At 35.0% G+C, this 18,081-nt stretch overlaps 1 protein-coding gene across 3 annotated transcripts in view; it reads right to left on the reverse strand.

The window, feature by feature from the left end:
- The window catches only part of LOC127812351 (fatty acyl-CoA reductase 3-like), a 121,226-nt gene that overhangs the window by 60,500 nt on the left and 42,645 nt on the right, over positions 1 to 18,081 (reverse strand). For 2 of the 3 annotated variants that reach the window (XM_052352782.1, XM_052352781.1), the window contains exons 2-4: positions 17,531 to 17,633; positions 17,202 to 17,305; positions 16,621 to 16,826 (exon numbers count right to left, since the gene is read on the reverse strand). The exons of the other annotated variant lie outside the window; for it this stretch is intronic. In XM_052352782.1, the coding sequence (XP_052208742.1) occupies positions 16,621 to 16,826; positions 17,202 to 17,305; positions 17,531 to 17,609 (389 nt within the window). In that variant the 5' untranslated portion in view covers positions 17,610 to 17,633. The remainder of the gene's footprint in view (positions 1 to 16,620; positions 16,827 to 17,201; positions 17,306 to 17,530; positions 17,634 to 18,081) is intronic. 3 annotated transcript variants of the gene reach the window in all.

Genomic DNA, 18,081 nt, shown 5'->3' on the forward strand with positions numbered 1-18,081 from the left:
AAATGACCTGCCTTAGATGCCAGGTAACGAATGTCTGCACCGCTGCGCCTGCTTTAATTAGTTGATCGCATTCACCACTAAAACATGTTTGGGTAGAGATTCATCTCCCCTTCCCTTCATCTTCGCCCCAAGTTCAGCGGGTCCCTGCCGGACATTGGTTTTGACGACTTAACAGTGAAGGAGAAGGCTGCAACCACAGAATTTTATGAAAGGGACACACAATTAATATATATTTATTTAATGGACATCAATGCTATGGGAGCCATGCACGTTCTCAACTTTGACAAGAGATGTGCCAACTGAGTGCGATTTTGTTTGCTCTTTAATGGGTTATCATCACATTCACTATTTTTATAAAAATAAAAAATAACGAAATAATAATTAAATATTATTTTTATGTCGTTCCGTTATTTTTTATCTTCACAAAAGTAGTAAGGATGATGATCATCCTGTTAAAAGGTGAACAAAATCACACTCGTGCTAACAAAAGATGCTTACTCACGTGTCCACTATAGTAGTCAGATTTGTAAATACCCGCACAGCACATACTCAATATCGTGTTTAATTTCCTTTCGGATAACTACTGGTTTAATTGGCTAATAAACAGGATGCTTAATTGTTAATGATTGAGCCTGCTTGTTATATATATATATATATATATATTGTTGGTTTGTTCATCAGCTTATGTATCCCGGGAAAAGGCTGGGCTTATTTTGGAAAAGCAATTGAGAATGGGAGAGACCCTGAATGGAGAGTGTTGTTTGGACATTGATGAGAGAAAAAACTAGTGGGGAAGAAAATAAACGAGCGTCGAGCTGACAAAGCTTCTGAAAAAGAAATTACAAAGCTTTTGACAAAGCATAGCAGTTGTTGACCGATGCTAAGGAGTTGTCGACTAGTTGTGAACGGTCACTCATTTTCTTTCGTCTGTCGATTGTGTTTTTACTGAGTGTGATTTTCTAAAACCATTGAAATAGTAATGCGGTCTATAATTATAAAAATATACATGTATGTGTATTTATATTCGATGCGTAGTATTAATATATATATATATATATATATTAATAGCGCTTAGATGATCATGATCAATTTGTAAAGAGAGGAAGTAATATGGTAGTGAAAGGACGTGCATTGATGGTGGTGCCAGGAATAAGTGACCATGACAAATAAGAACCCCGACGTAAGAGGATGATTGTTGGGATAACTATTGAGACGGGGCATTTTCTAAGATTGTCGTGCAATCCAGATAGTTTTAGTGAACGGTGAGATGGGGAGGTAAGTCATCTCTAAATTAGCACTATGATTTTTATGGGAGAGATGTGGAGATACATGCCTAGTGAAGAGACTCACTAGGAATGCTTAAAGGATTACCTTGTCCAAGTTGGGAAATCGCAAGATATATGCTAGTAATAGCAAATGTGAATTTTGGCGGAAGGAATAGTCTCTTTGTGGATCTTGCCTAGGGTTTGAGAGGTAGGGAAGTGATCACTATGTATGATCGTTGCAAATATAGGGTCTCTTAGACAATATGGCATTGATGTGGTTTATTAAAGAGGGATCTTGAGCATCGCTACTCCGTTGTCTTGAGTGACTTAAAAAAGGGGTCAAACTTATTGAGAAAGACCCTCGATAAGGGAGGTTTGGTTTTTAGAACTAGAATGTTAAATAGTAAGGGCTTTGGTATTGACCACATCTGTGGATTTGAAAGACACTTGGTGTTATACACTACAAGAAATTCGCCATTTAGTGACGGAATATTTCCGTCGCTAAAGTAAAAAATCCGTCGCTAAATAAATTTAGTGACGGATTGGCGACGGATTTTTTCTGTCATTGAAATACTCGTTGCTATTTTTTTTTTGCGACGGATCCGTCGCCAATTTAGCGACGGATCAGCGACGGAAAAAATTCCGTCTCTAAATAAATATTTTTTAAAAAAATAACGACGAAAATTTCCGTTGCTATTTTTAAAAAAAAAATTATTTAAAAAATAAAAAATTTATTTTAGCGACGGAATATTCCGTCGCTATTTTTTAATTTTTTTATAAATATATTTTTTTATTTTTAATATAAAATAAATAAATAAAAAAATATTTATCGATTGAAATATTCCGTCGCTAAAGTATATAAAAAAATAAAAAAATAATAATTATTAAAAAATATATTAACAAATAAAATAATTTACTAAAATCCTAATAAATATTTTTAATAATTTATTGAAAAAAATAAAACGTATTAACAAATAAAATAATACAACAAAAAAGAAAGAAGCATAAAAAATATATTACATGAGCAGCAAATAACATAATAAATAAATTTTTAATAAAATAACATAAAAATATATATAAAAAATAAAAAAATATTTTTAATAATTCACTAGAAAAACCACAGCAACAAACATTACAAATTTACAAAATTTAACATGGGCAGCAAAAAAGAAAGAAAGAAAAATAAAAAAAATTAAACCAAAAAAATGAGAAAACACCAAATTTACAAAATTTAACAAGAGGTGAGGGCGATGGCGAGCAGCGAGGGCGACAGAGTAGCAAGCGAGAGGCGAGGGCGAGCAGCAAGCGAGAGGCGAGGGCGAGCAGCAAGCGAGAGGCGAGGGCGAGCCACGAGCAGGAGCAGGGGCGAGGGCGAGACAGCGAGAGCGAGAGCGAGAGCGAGACCGCGAGGGCGACAGAGCGAGCAAGAGGCGAGACAGTGAGGGCAACAGAGCGATCGAGAGCGAGAGGCGAGAGCGAGGGCGAAACAGCGAGCGAGAGCGGGGGTGAGGGCGAGGCAGCGACCGAGATGAGAGAGCGACGGCGAGAGGTGACGGCAAGCGAACCAGAGAGAGCCAGAGGATTAGAGATTTGGGGGGAGGGGGGGACTTTAGGGATTTTGGGGGGATTTGGGGGGGAAAAGGTAGGGGGAGGGGGGGCGGGATTTGCCAGAGGCGGGAATTGAAATTATTTTTTTAATATTTAATAATTATACAAAAATAATATTAATAATTATTTAATTAATAAAAATAATATAATTTAAATAAAATTTTATTATAATTATCTAAAATGTGATAATAAAATAATTTAAATTATTGTATTTCAAAATAATATTTATTTAAAAATTTAATTATATTATAAATCTAATAATTATAATAAATTAATTTGATATATTGAATTATTTATTAATAGTTTGTAATCTTAAAAAAATAAATTTTTTCTATAAATAAAAATTATATTAAACAAAATCTACATAATATTTATACTAATGGCAGAACTCATTTAATCAACACAATGAGTTCTAAATTGTTGAATTTCATCTATAACTTAGAAACAAAATTAGAGAGGACAAATGATAAAGAGATATATTTATTTTTTTATTAGTCAACATTAATGTTTTATACATAATACTTAAACTTCAAAAATAAAAATTAACCCATATAGTTTTTTTATAGTTTAACTATTAAGGGGGGAAAATCATTCCATAAATTCGTTCGAAAATCATCCCGAACTTATTTTGATACTTTCTTATCATGATCAGCATATGTCACTTCTCTAGTTGTTTATTATGAACGACTTAATTATACATTTAATTGTGTTATAATGTTTATATATTAGATAGTAACATATGATACTGTTATCAAGTATAAGACACAATGTCATCCATATATTATGGTTTTTAAAATTTTTATTTTACCAAAAAATTCTCCTATTTATAGAGAGAAAAATACTAACAAGATAGCTCATAGACTTCTTTCTATATAATGTAATCCCTCAATATTGTTTTATTTTTATGATTTCTAAAATTTAAAATAAAGAAAATTTCAATAATATTATAGTTTTAAAACTTTTTATTTATTTTTCAAATATAGTGTTTGTTTATATTTTGTACACATTTAATAAATATTACAAATAATTAATTATTATACATTTAATATTTTTTATTTTATGCACATGAAATATATTAATTGATGAGTTAGAATTTAGCAATATTATGATTTTTAATATTAATATATTTATTTCAATTTTATAAATTAATTTTTTTATATTCATCTCATGGTTAAATGTATATTTAATTTTTTATATATTTAAATATTTATATATTTAAATATTCATTTCAAATTTAAATATTTATAAATTAACTGAATAAAAAACATAAAAAAATTAATTTTAGCGACGGATTAAATTTTTCGTCGCTAAATCAGCGACGGAATCGGATAATCCATCGCTAACTTTATTTTTTAATTTAAATTAATTTTAAATTTTAAATTTTTATTTTAACGTTTAATATTAAAATTAATTTTTTATTTTAAAATTTTGCGACGGAATTTTTTTCCGTCGCTAAAATTAAAAATTTAATTTTTATTTTTTTATTATTATTAAAATTTAGCGACAAAAATAATTTTTCATTGCTAATTATAGCGATGGATTACTGTTTCCGTTGCTAAAAAATTATTTTTTTATTTTTTTGCGACGGAATTGTTTTCTGTCGCTAAAATTAAAATTTTTATTTTTACTTTTTTTATTATTATTAAAATTTAGTGACGGAAATAATTTTTCGTCGCTAATTATAGCGATGGATTACTGTTTCCGTTGCTAAAAAATTATTTTTTTATTTTTTTGCGACTGAATTTGTTTTCGTCGCTAAAATTAAAATTTTTATTTTTACTTTTTTTATTATTATTAAAATTTAGCGATGGAAATAATTTTCCGTCGCTAATTATAGCGATGGATTACTGTTTCTGTCGCTAAAAAATTATTTTTTTATTTTTTTTGCGACGGAATTATTTTTCGTTGCTAAAATCCGTTGCTAATTTAAAAAAAAAAAAATTTCGTATTCCGTCGCTGTTCCGTCGCAAAATAGCGAAGGAAATGTCCGTCGCTAAATCCCGAATTTCTTGTAGTGATACCTTGAGGTCTATGTAGAAGTTCAACATTGTATCTCATCCGTGGTGGTCAAGCGGATAGTGAGGATTATTCGGACATAGGGGGATATGCTGGGAGTGTGCGTAAGGAAGTTCCATGGCTGTTGAAATGATTAAATATAGTTGGTGAAAGTTACCTACAATATTAGTTATCACTCCAGCATTGGGTAAGTCGCCTTATGAGGCATTTGTTTTTATAGTAAGCCAGGTAGATCGCCAATATGTTGACAGGAAAGTTGGATATCGGGCATTATTGGGACTCGAAGCTATTGAGAAAACATCAGGAAAAAAAAAAAAGATTAGAATACCTCTCATGTTGACACAGATTCTCAAAGAGATGAAGCTTGGGTCGCATAGAAACCACCGGAGGCTGGCTTGACGATGCCTTCTTGTAGTCTTCAAATTTTAAAAATCAATTTGTGTTTGATGTATATATTTCTCCCTGCATATATTCTGTTTTATTGTGTATTATAATATAAAAGAATAAATTTTAAAATTAAGTGAAAAGACATCAATTATCTATCTATTCTTAAGAATAGCATAAAAAATCTAAATTATAAAAAAAAAATTTATTAGGAGTAGGGGATCAATTTAGTGGTTTGTTGAGACATACAAATAAAAAAAAAATCTCATTAGACAGTTTTAAATTGTTAAACTATAGCTAATCAATAATTTTATAAAGTTATAATTTAAAAATATATATGTGACAATTTATAATTTGAAGAATTTAAACGTTTGATGTTTTGTTTGTCACTTGCAGATGTATTCTATTCCATCTACCGATGGCTAGTCCTTTTAGGGGGCGTTTGTTAAAATGAGCAAGAAAGGTGGTATCAAGATAAAATTGGAATGCTTTCCAGACCAAGATATGGAATGATCAAGAAAAGGTCGGGAAGCATTCCAAGATTTCTATCAGACTGTTTGTTAAATTTTTTAGAATCCACTGGTAATTGTATTTTTTCTTTCCATGTGTTTGTTAATACATATGATAAACACTAAGATAAGGATTTTTTTACCAAAATATCCTTATTATCAAATTTATGATTAAAATAGTATTTTATGATTAATATGAATTGTCAAAAAAATTAAGATTAAAATTAAAAATAATATTTTATTTTCCAAATTCATGTTAAAAAATAAATTTAAAAAGAGTTGAAAAGAGTTAAATAAAATATATATAGAGAGAGAAATTTAAATTTTAAAAATCAATGAAATGAATAATGTCATTTAAATTTTAAAAATTTTCAAAACATATAATAATTTAAAAATATATTAAAAAAATATTAATTATAAGAGTTAAATAAATAAGATTTTTTAATAAATTTAAATCTTTAAAATGCACTAAATGACATTAATTATCTTACAAGGGGCAGATAAGTAATTTAGCCTTATCTTGAAAGAGCTAGATAAATTTATCCGAGGGAGGAGGTCAGATAAATTTATCTTGAAAGGGGAAGATAAAAGGTTACGTGAGGCCTTTTCCGGAAATGGTCAGATAAGGTTAACAAACACGTTGAAAAGACCAAACATCCGGAATGCTTCCCATATCTAACATTTTCTCCCTCTTATCTTGGTTAACAAACACCCCCTTAACGAATTAAAAAGCTTCTAGTTGTGGTGATTAACTATATACCTCTTTAATGACTACTGAAAACAGTTGAGTTTATCGACAAAAGCTGAAGAGATAGCGAAGTGACTCTTTACATTTTTGTTAATTAAAATCCTAATTAAACATGAAGCTAAGCATGAGTAATTAAGGATTACAACCACCTCACTTGTATTCAATTTCATTAAGAATTATCACTACTTATAAATGATCATAATAATCATATAATAACATTTTATAAAACTTAAAAATTGTTAAATATAACAAATTAACTTATATTGTTATAAAAATTACATTGTTATAATTTAAAAAGTTATAACTTTTATAACAATATAATGTATATTGTTATAAAATTATTTTTCATTATTTTAACATTTAATTGAAACTTGACATTAAAATTGTCTAAATAATCATATGAATACTATTTGTGTACTCTTATTTGTTGTTTACGACAATTTTTATTAATTTATAAATTTTAAAGTAGTAAACTTATTAAATTAGACATAAAAAAATTAAAGTCAAAATAACAATACAACAAATTGTAATTTTTTTATTTTAAAAATACATTTAGATTGTGCCCAATAAGCCAGGTTGTTGGGCTATAGTAGGCCAACAAGCATGAGGCGAGCCAAGCTGAGTTTAGTTAATTACGAGCTAGGCCAGGCAAGCTTACAAGCCCCTAGACGGTTTGACATCATTAATTAAAAACACATATTAAATAATTTAGAGGCATATAATATTATATTTAAGGCCGAATAGACTAATATATCCTGAATTTATAGTCAATTTTTAATTTTATCTAGTTTCGACCTTTGCTTTAATTTGGTCATCAAACTTTCACTTTTGTTTCAATTTTATTCTCGATCTAGTAAGTGTGTTTCAATTTTATTCTCGATCTAGTAAGTGTGTGTCCCAGCTTATGTGGCAGCTGATGTGGTGTGATGACGTGTCCAATAATGGACACGTCATCAACATGGGTAAATTGGGTTGGATCTGGGCCAGGTCTGGTGAGCTTAGAATGGCTGTAATTTTCTAAAACCATGGGAACATTTTTGGAATCGTGATCTATGAATGGCGAAGAGAGGTAGCAGATTAGAGAAGGCGAAGAGAATCTTCCAACAATTCAATGCCAATAGAGATGGTGGGTTGAATAGGGAGGAAATGGCAACTCTAGTAGTCGTCGTAAACCCTAGGGTCAAGTTCAGCCACAAGCAAATAAATGCAATTCTCGATGAAGTTTTTCGGACCTATGATGAGTTCATCGATAGCAAGAAGGGGCTGACGTTCGATGGGCTGTTGCAAACCTATGACGATGGCGGCAACGACATGGATTACGACTTCGAAGCATTGGGCCTCGAGTTAAAGGTGGACAATGCGTCAGAAGAAGCATTATCGTCATCAATAGTTGGCAAGATGGTGGTTGAGCCCCACAAGAAGCTGCGGACAATGGCCTAGGAGTAGCACAATGTATCGTGTTTGACAATACATGGAAGATTGTGGACGATTTGGAGATTTTTGTTCTGAAAACTTGAAGCCATACCAAATTTCTCAATCCCTTTCAATCGCATTGAATTAATTTCCATCAAACCCAAAGCTAAAGCCCCATCAAATAACAAAACCAAAACCACTATTTATTCTTTCTTCTTGCGTCGTCCATTCTCACCAACCACAAACCACGTCATTGTTGCCGCTGTTGTAGCCATGACTTAGAAGAGAGAAAAAAAAAGGGTCGAGCTCAAGGTCCCCGATACCCTCATCTGCAACACCAATCTGGTTCCCCCATGCTCTAAGCTCTCTAGCACTGAAAACCCTCACATCGCCTCTAGCAGTTCACTGAGATAGTCGAATCTTATGGTGGACGCTACCTCCATTCATGTCGCCTCAAGAACTGATGATCCGTCAGATTGTCGAATCTGACGACATCTACTTCTACCTCTCCACCTCATCTTTTGCCTGAGAGATCATTAGATCTAGCTTTATCGTCCCTAACTTTTACTTCTGACTTTCCGCCTCATTTTTCAATTTGATAAATTTGGTATGACCCAAAAATAGTGTTGTTTTGCTAACATGTCTATTATTGAACACGTCAGCACGCTACATCAGCTGCCACGTAAGATGGAATGCACGCTTGCTGGATTGAGGATAAAATTGAAACAAAAGTGAAAATCGATGACCAAATTGAAGCATAGGTCAAAACTATATAAAAATGAAAATTGACCTTCAGTTCTAGATATATTAGTCTATTTGGCCTATATTTAAAGACATTTACGAATTTTTGCCTCTCATAATTATATTAGAACCATACAGATATAGATACTACTTAGAACCGTACAGATACAGATACGATTCATATTAGAACTAGGGGTGAGCAGAAGTTTGGATAAACTGAACTAACCGAATCGAACCGATCAATTTGGTCGGCTCGGTTCAGTTTTTTTGATAAAATAATTTAGTTCGATTAATTCGCTTTGATTTTTTTATGAGACAGTTTGGTTTGGTTAATAATATTTTCAATTTTTAGTTATTCGGTTAACCGAAGTAACTGATTCAACGAATCAATAACCACCCCCCTAGTAACAGATTCAACGAATCAATAACCGTGCCCCCCCTCCCACCCCGAAACACGAAACCCACCCAACCTGCGACATTCACACTCCATCCCTCTCTGAGTTCTCTCTCTCTCCCCCCACCTTCCCCTGCAACTGTTGTTGAAACCGCACCCCCTTTCTCTCTCTCTCTCTCTCTCTATATATATATATATATATATATATATATCTCCCCCCATCTTCTCACTCGCAGGCGAGACTGCGAGATCGATTTCGGTGGCCTCAAAACACATAACCCACACTCGACCGAATCGAACCCTAACCCTCACCCCACCATCCATCTCCTTCGTTTCTTCTTTTCCTTGTTCTTGGACGATCGACGAGGGCTATTCCAAGATCTAGGCCATGGCAGCGGCTATCGAAGTGGCAGAGGGGCAATCGACGACGACGACGTGTGCTTCGAAGACGCTGCAGACGCCGATTGTCGTCCCATTTGTCTCCTTGTTTCTTTCTTTTCCTGTGCTTGGACGATCGACCCCATACCATAGCCGTCAAACAGAGGTTAGTATTGACATTAGGTTAGAGTTTTAATTTTTCAATTTTGTTGACTTTCAGTGATGATCGACCTTCCCCTTTGTCTCCTTGTTATGGGTTAGTTTCTTGATATTTTAGTGAGGTTAGTATCAGTGAGATAGTTTTTTGATATTTGTTCCTTTCATTTATATTTCCTTCTTTTGCACAAATTAATTTGTATTCTCTCAATTTCTAAATGGTTTTGCATATGCTGTACTTGTATTTCATTTCTGCAAATCGGTTTGTTTTTATATTGATTTTGCATAATCGGTTATTGGTTCGGTTAATTCAGTTTAGTTTTTGGTTAGTTCGATTTCGGTTAGATCGGTTAATGGGGTTGGTACACTACAAAAAATCAGCGTTTTAGCGATGGAATCGCTAAAACATCAAAATCTATAGCTAATTTTTTTAACGACAGATTTAGTGACGGGTATCTCTCCGTCGCTAAAAAGGGCATTGATGAAATTTAGCGACGGGTATTTTTTAGCGACATAATCAGCGATGGAGGTTGTACCAGTCGCTAATCAGCAATGGGGTCAACCCCGTCACTAAATTTTATTATTTTTTTTTATTTTATAGCGACGGGATTGAGCCCGTCACTAAATTTTAATTTTTATTTTATTTTATTTTATTTTTTAGCCACGGGTTTGAACCCGTCGCTAAATTTTAATTTTTTTTATTTAATTTTTTTATTTTTTAGCGACAGGGGACCCCAAAATTCAAAATTCAACTCGCGCCAAGCCCCGACCTCCCCTCATGTGCACCACATGGCTGCGCCTCTACTCGCCACGTGGCAGCAATGGGATATTACTCCTAGTTATTATCTCAAGTTCTCTACCGAATTTGAACCCCTAACCTCTCATGACCAAGTTCAACGTGCAAGTCAGCCGATCTGGAAGTCTTCTTGTTTATTAATGTACATAAAATATATTTATAGTATTCTCTTCCAAATATTTCAGAATTATATTTATATACCAAAATTTCTCAAACTTATTTAATGATATTAATTTTAATATTAATGTTAGTAAAGGGAAATGAATATTAATTTTAATTTTATTTCGTTATTAATTCAAATAAAACTTTATTAATTATTATATTAGCATTGAAAAATTATGTTTTTTTTATTTTAATTTGTAATATATTTAAAAATTATTAGTTTAATTTTTACTAATATTGATGTTAGTAAAAATTATTATGATATGTTTAAATGTAAATTTTTTAATTTTTTACTTAATTTTATTTATTTTTTAGCGACAAGGTCACCCCGTCATTAAATTTTAATTCTTTATTTTTTTTTGGGCAACGGGGTGAACCCCGTCGCTATATTTTGATTGATTTATTTATTTTTTTATTTTTTAGAGACAGGGTTAACCCGTCGCTAAATTTTAGTTCTTTTCTTATTTTTTAGCAACAGGGTGTACCTCGTCACTAAATTTTATTTTTTTTTTAATTTTTAATTTTTTTAATTAATTTTATTCAAATTCTTTTTATCTAAATTTTAATTTTTTTTATTTTTTAGCGACGGGATTGGCCCTGTCGCTAAATTTTATTATTTTTTTATTTTTTAGCGACGAGTTGACTCCGTTGCTAAATTTGAATTATTTATTTATTTTTTATTTTTTAGCGACAGGGTTGCGTGTCGCTAAGTTTGAACTATTTTATTTAATTTTATTATTTTTTAGCGACGGGGTTGAGCCCGTCGCTAAATTTTAATTTTTAATTTTTTTATTTTTTAGGGATGGGATTGACCTTGTCGCTAAATTTTAATTTTTTTATTTAATATTTTTTATTTTTAGCTACAGGATTTTCGTCGGTAATTCGGTCGCTAAATTTAGTGACTAGTTTCCGTCGTTAAATTAAAAAAATATTTAAAAAAATTAGTGACAAAAATTCTGTCACTAATGAGCGACGGAATAATTCTGTCACTAAATTTCGTCGCTAAAATACATTTTTCTTGTAGTGGTCAGTTCAGTTATTATATATTGGTGGGTTAAGTTCAGTTAGTATTTTTTGGTCGATTCGGTTCGGTTATAACAGATTGCACAACCTTAATTAGAACCATACAGATATAGATTTTCATATTACTTCCGTTAGCTATTGAAATAGTTGAACGAAGCACTTTGCTGGTGTCTCCAAGAGACATGCCTTTTTGGATTAGAGGAAAATAAATGATGCTCCAAATCCCTGTGGATATGTAAGCCATTTTCAGTACAGGGAACTAGATGAAATAGACATGGGATTGGACAACGACAGAGATAGATGATTCCACATGTATTCTGTTGTTTTTGTTTCCCAATCAGGCCCAAGGCAATGACGATAATTCGGGTTTAGGCCCAGGGCAATGACGATAATTCGGGTTTATCTTCATAGGTTTCGGTCCGGGATTGAAGTATAGTCCAAAAATACCACTCATTGGCAGCCCATTAAAGAAGTCAGGTCGTAAGCCCTTTATTAAGCCTTTGGAGGAGAAATGGGCTGAGCCCATTTGCTCAAGGCTTAAGGAAGCCCAAGCCCAAGCCCACTAAGCCCTCTACCTTACCCTAGCTCTGTCATATAGAAGGGCTCTTTCCTTTTTCTTGTTGCTCTTATTAACCGCTGATTCTCTCTCTCTCTTTGCTCTCCCGATAGTTTCCTTTGATGGCTGATCTTCGTAAGTCATTTCTTCCTCTTTCGACCAAATCTCCCTTTCCATGGCAATAGTCTTCCTTTCCTTTGGGACCTCTTGGTCGATCGGTGAGTAGTCTCTATTTATTCGATTTGGCATATCCGTCTAAGGGATGCTCTCAGCTTACTGTTCTTACTTCCATCTTTTTTGTGAGTGTTGCTTGTTGTTCCTTAGTGGATCGTTTTGGTGAGTAACCGTTTGGGTGGTTTTTGAATGAGATCTGTAAACAGGTAAGAGGGCTTGAGTGTCAGAGGGTTACCGTCCTTGGGATTTTTAGGGTTTCTTTGTGGTTTGGTGGCTCTATTCCGTTGGTGTTACCTGAGTGGTACGAATTGGGCAGACTCAGATCTGAGTCTTGAAACGCCTTTACAGGGAGTTCTATTTCATTGTAATACCTCATGATCATATGAGGATGCCACGTAATTTCGATGAATTTAGGATACCAAAAAATTGGGTTGATAGTAGTTATATGTACCGAATCGACCGTAGGGAATGCCTCGGAGTGAAATTATCTAAGGAATATTATATGGTCTCGACAAGCGTTCTGAGATAAGATTTATGGTGGCAAAAGAAATCGGATTGGGAACGATTTTCGGTACAGCTAAAATACAACTGCCATTTAGGCTGAAAAATCGAATTATCGCAGGGGACTCCCAAAAAATCAACGGAACCCTAGGGGGGCTCTGGTTTTGCGTTATGAATAACCCTTCAATAGTTTCAGGATTAATCGATAGCCCGGTGAGGACACTGGGGCAAAATCGTCATTTTCAACTAAGATTTGGATTATTAAATATGAATTTTCGGTATTAAAATGCAAATTTAATTAATGTTTGAGGGCATGATTGCAATAAGAAAATTGCCCAAGTGATATAAGATGAAAATTAGAATTTAATGGTATAATTTCTTATAAATATTAGTGTACAATATATAATTATATAATTATATATATGTGTGGTCAGGCACGCAATAGCCATGCCACTCAAACCCCATACCCTCTGCAACGTTCTCCCATATCCTGCAACTTTTAATCCCCAAGCCATCCATGATTTGGAAGATTTTGCACGTAAGGAAGATTTTACACGCAAGATGATATGGCCATGAGGTGAGGGAGCAATCGGTTGCCTATAAATAGGACTAAGAAGTAGAAGGAAAGTGGGCAAGCGAAGTTGGAGAGGAAGCAGCGAGCAAGCGGCATCGGCCATGGCAGTCAGGGCCGAACCTTCCATGAGGCAATTGCCTCAGGGCCCATGGAAATTTTACAATTTAGGGGCCTATAAATTGAAAATGGCCCATGCAAATTTCACAACTAGGGGCCCATTGAAATTTCACAGCTCAGGGCCCCATGCTTTTTTCGCCTGCCCGCTCACCCTCTTCTCGTGACCCTTCTCCCCCTCTCTCTTTCGCTCGCTGCCCTAGTAGCCCTACCTCTTTCGCTCCGTTGCGCCTCGCCCTCGCCCCATTTCTCGCGACCCTTCTCCATCTCTCTCTTTCACTCCGTCGCGCCTCGCCCTCACCCTCGCTCTCGCCTCTCGCTGCTGCTCCGTCGCTGGTAGCTCGCTACCTCTCTCTCTTCTTGCTGCTCCTCGCCCTTCGCCCTCGCCCTCGCTTTCTCGCCATCTCGCTGCTCGATCGGCGATGGCTCGTCCTCAGCGACTTGCCTCGCCCTCGTGGCCGGTGGCTCGCTGCTCGGGCGCTCGCCCAGCAAGCATCGCCTCTCGTTGCTCTGCTCGGTCGCTGGCTCACCATTGCTCTCCGTCGCTCGCCCTTGTGGGTTGTGGTCGGTGGCTCGCTACCTCTTGATTGCCAATTGGGTCATCAGATTAGACTTGCTTCTCAGATGCTCTAACTCCAGATCTGCTTCAACTTTCAGCGGTTAGTTGCTTCTTCATTTCATTTCGTTTATGGTAGTATCATTCGTTTCGTTTATGGTAATTTAGCAGCACCCTCGGTGGAGGAGGGAGAGCTCGGTAGAGGCCCGTGAACCGGCCGACGGAAGCCATGGCGGCTATGACCGCAACTAGCTGTGGCCGAAGGCGACCGGGAATAGCTGCTAGCGGCGTTGTGCGGGCAGCGGGGGCGGCCAAGGAGGTGCGCGGAATCCCTGGCGAGCAGCGGTGTGGGCGAAGGGCCCGGCAGCGATGGCTGCATGGCTGGTTCATGCGCATGGCTGTTTGCGTAGGAGGCAGCAGAGAGAAGAAGAAGAAGAAGAAGAAGAAGAAGAAGAAAGAAAGAAAAAGAAGAAGAAAAAAAGAGAGAGAGAGAGTTGGCAGGCAGCGCGGGGAGGGAGGAGGAAGAAGAATGAGGGAAAAAAGAAAAGGAAAGAAAAAAAGAAAAGAAAAAAAAAAAGGCAGAAAAGGAAAATGAAAGAAAAAATAGTAGAAAATAGAGGAAATGTGGGAAAAAAATTAAGAAAAATAGGAAATAGAGTTTTATGGTTATCCCGAAGATTTTGGACCAAAAAAAAAAAGTTTCGAGCATGCGTTTCGGGAATATGGCATGCATACCGAGGAAGTCAGAGATGCTAAGTTAAGGTGAGTAAAATTTCCTAAAAAATTCTAGAAATTCAAGAATATTATTTTATGAATTGTTGTAAAAGAATATTTGAGAAAATATTTTAGAAATATTTAGTTTGGATTTATAAAGAAAAATTAGGAAGAGATAGAAAGAAAATTAAAGAAAATTTCAGAAATTATGGAAAAATAGGTTTTCATGTTTATTTAAATAATTATGGTGATTAGGATGCTTTGAGGCTTAAGTTGAAGTGACTTGTCGAATTTTGAGGTTGGCACGCAAATCGAGGTGATGCACGAATTTCGAGACAGGCGCGAATATCGAGATAGCTAAATAAGCTTGAGAAGGTAAGTGGTACTTCCCAACTGAATTTAGTTTTATGGAAAATGGTTGGTTTATAAGTGATTTATGTTCCTCGTAAATGTTTTCATCATATTGACATACTCTGATATGTACCCATCACCTAAACTGCATACATGACATGACTATGAAATGCATAAATACACGTTGATATCATTGATCACTCGCATTTGAGGTCGTAGGGAGTACGAACTGGCACCGCTACTTTACCAAGGGTGCACCCATACACCCCGGCTTCGAAAGAGGTGACCGCAAAAATGGTAGGTAGCATAAGGGGTGCAGTTGACATCTACGATGAAAAACATTACATACACACATGATATAACATTATGTACCCTTACTTAGATGGTTCATTATCTAAATTGAGTTTTTGCCCCTTGAAATATTCAAACGTTCCAGGTGGAGATTGTAGCAGATTTGAGGCATGAAATGGCACTTAGTAAGGTGTATGAAGAATGGAATGTATGTTGTGCAACCCATGTATTTAAGTTCTGCTACTTTAGATTTCGAACGTTTTAAGGAATGTTGATTTATATTCTTATAGTTAATGAAAATGTAAGAACTGAATTATGATCAATGTTAAGATATCAGGTTTCGATCTTTGCTTTCGCATTTGATATGTATAGTGATTCTCTTTCGAGATAAATAAATGAAAATTCTGGGACGATTTCGAGGAATGATGTGGTTCAGCTTTAGTGTTTGAACGAAAAAAAATTTATTGTCCCGGAATTGTCCAAAGTCATAACGCGCCCGGGAAAGCGGGGCGTTACATTCATGCTCTTATCTGGGTTCTTATTTTCGATGTTTTGTTTTTTGATTATTGCACTAACTGGTTCTACTTTGTAAGTGTTCTTCCACAACAAATGGTATCAGAGCCTCATGTGGCTCCTGGGTTGTGCGAAATCAAAGCCTAATCGAAAAACCACTCTGGTTTTCTCGATTGATTTTCACGGTAAGTGATTCTAGGGTTTACGTTGGAACTCGAATTGTCTAACTCCTATTGCTTTGTGTAGTGAGTGATTCGGGGTAAACCAACCCCAAATTCGTGATTGCCTATCCGAGTAGCTTCGCTTTGACCGGTGCATGCCAACCTACTTTTTGGCCTGAGACGACGCGTGTAGTTGGCAGGCTACAACACGTGGAGGTCGGCAGGTCCGCAAGACCCTACCCTACCCGTTTTCATAAGTCCTTGATTGACCAATGAATGTTCTAACCAGTGGACACATGGAGAAGCATCTTTGTCTTGGCACACTTCTTTGAAAAGTTGAGAACATGCTTAGCTCCCATTGTGTTTAGATGCAATGCCACATCATATCTACACACAAAATTAATAAAAAAACAAAACGCACAATAAATATTTGAATCTAGTACTTATTGTCGTTGTAATGAATATATATATATATGTTGTATATATGATGATAAGATGAACTGAAAGTCAGTAGACTCATACCTTTCATCAAAGTTGGTTGTTGCGGCCATGTTAACTACTATATCCACTTCTCTCCACATCTCTTCCACCAAGTTCAAGTCTTTCACGCCCAAGTTCTCGTCGGCGCTAATGTCTCCGGCCACCAGTGTCACCTTTTCGGCTAGAACGGAGCAAAAATTTGCCCCCATTTTCTCCCTTAGAACCCTAAACAAGTCCTTTGCTATGACCTATAATATATATATATACATACACACACACATGCATGTATGTTACTGTATATATAATTATGTATGTATGAATATATAGCAGCAATCACCCATTCAACGCTGCTGAAAAATTAAATCATGCAATTTTGATTTGGATGGAGTTTGGTTCATTGCACAGAAGAAGATACCACTCGTCCAAAACAATGCATGATGGGGATATACGTTTTCTAAATTATTTGTATATTAATCTATATAAAAAGACTGCTCGTATATTAAAAGGTGGCATCTGATTCATGAGTCAAGATATATATTTCTTGTTTGTTTACCGGGAAAAGTTTACACAAAGCGTGACTCAGAGATATAGTCAGAGAGAGAGAGAGAAGTGTTGGCGCTGACCTCATTGTGTAACCTCTGCGAGGCCGATTTGGCATCTGCAGCTCTTAAAAGAAGGTAGAGCTTCTTCACATTTGGTTGAGCTCTAAGTATCTTCTCCACAAAAACTACATCCATTCAAGCACGGTGTCACCATATTCACAGGTATACATACATACATATATATATGCATGTCTAATCACGCGAGTTGTAATCTAATAATAATGTGGTCGGTCTGAATTCTAAGTTCAAACACTAATTAAGTTCCTAGCGGTGTAATCTTATTTATAAAAAATATTATATTATATATATGTGTACATGGAGAGAGAGAGAGAGAGGGGGGGTGGGGGTACTCTTTGCTAGAAAGCCAGTGGCACCAGTGACTAAAATGGTCCTGCTCTCTAGAAACTGGAGAATACTAGGCAACTCCATTGAAGAAGAAAATGATAAGCAGGAAGAGAGAGAGAGAGAGCCCAAGAAACAGGAAAAAGGACGAGAGAGCTCAGGTGAAGAAGCCCGATAACAGTTCATATATATAGCTGATGATGCTCAAAATCGTAAACATGATGGAGTGCACACAATTCCTTAGACTTTAGGGCTAGTTTACTTTGAAGATCCTTTTTTAACTCCAAGCTAGGCCTAGAAATATTAATTTAATTATTAATATGTGGATTGCTTTCACAAATGGTTATAGACATTTTGTTTCAATAAGTGTATCCTGTAAACCCAAATAATTAGACTCAAATTAATACAATTATTAAAGATAAAAATTGATAAGTGTGTTTTAAATGTAATATTACGTATCTCTAAATCATTTAATTTATGTTTTTAATAATGATAAATTATTATTAAAGATATAACTAGTGAACACAAGCCAACAGGACAGATATATATGCCCTCTTTG

Source organism: Diospyros lotus, chromosome 1 (genome assembly GCF_014633365.1).
Source record: "Diospyros lotus cultivar Yz01 chromosome 1, ASM1463336v1, whole genome shotgun sequence".
Classification (NCBI taxonomy): domain Eukaryota; kingdom Viridiplantae; phylum Streptophyta; class Magnoliopsida; order Ericales; family Ebenaceae; genus Diospyros; species Diospyros lotus.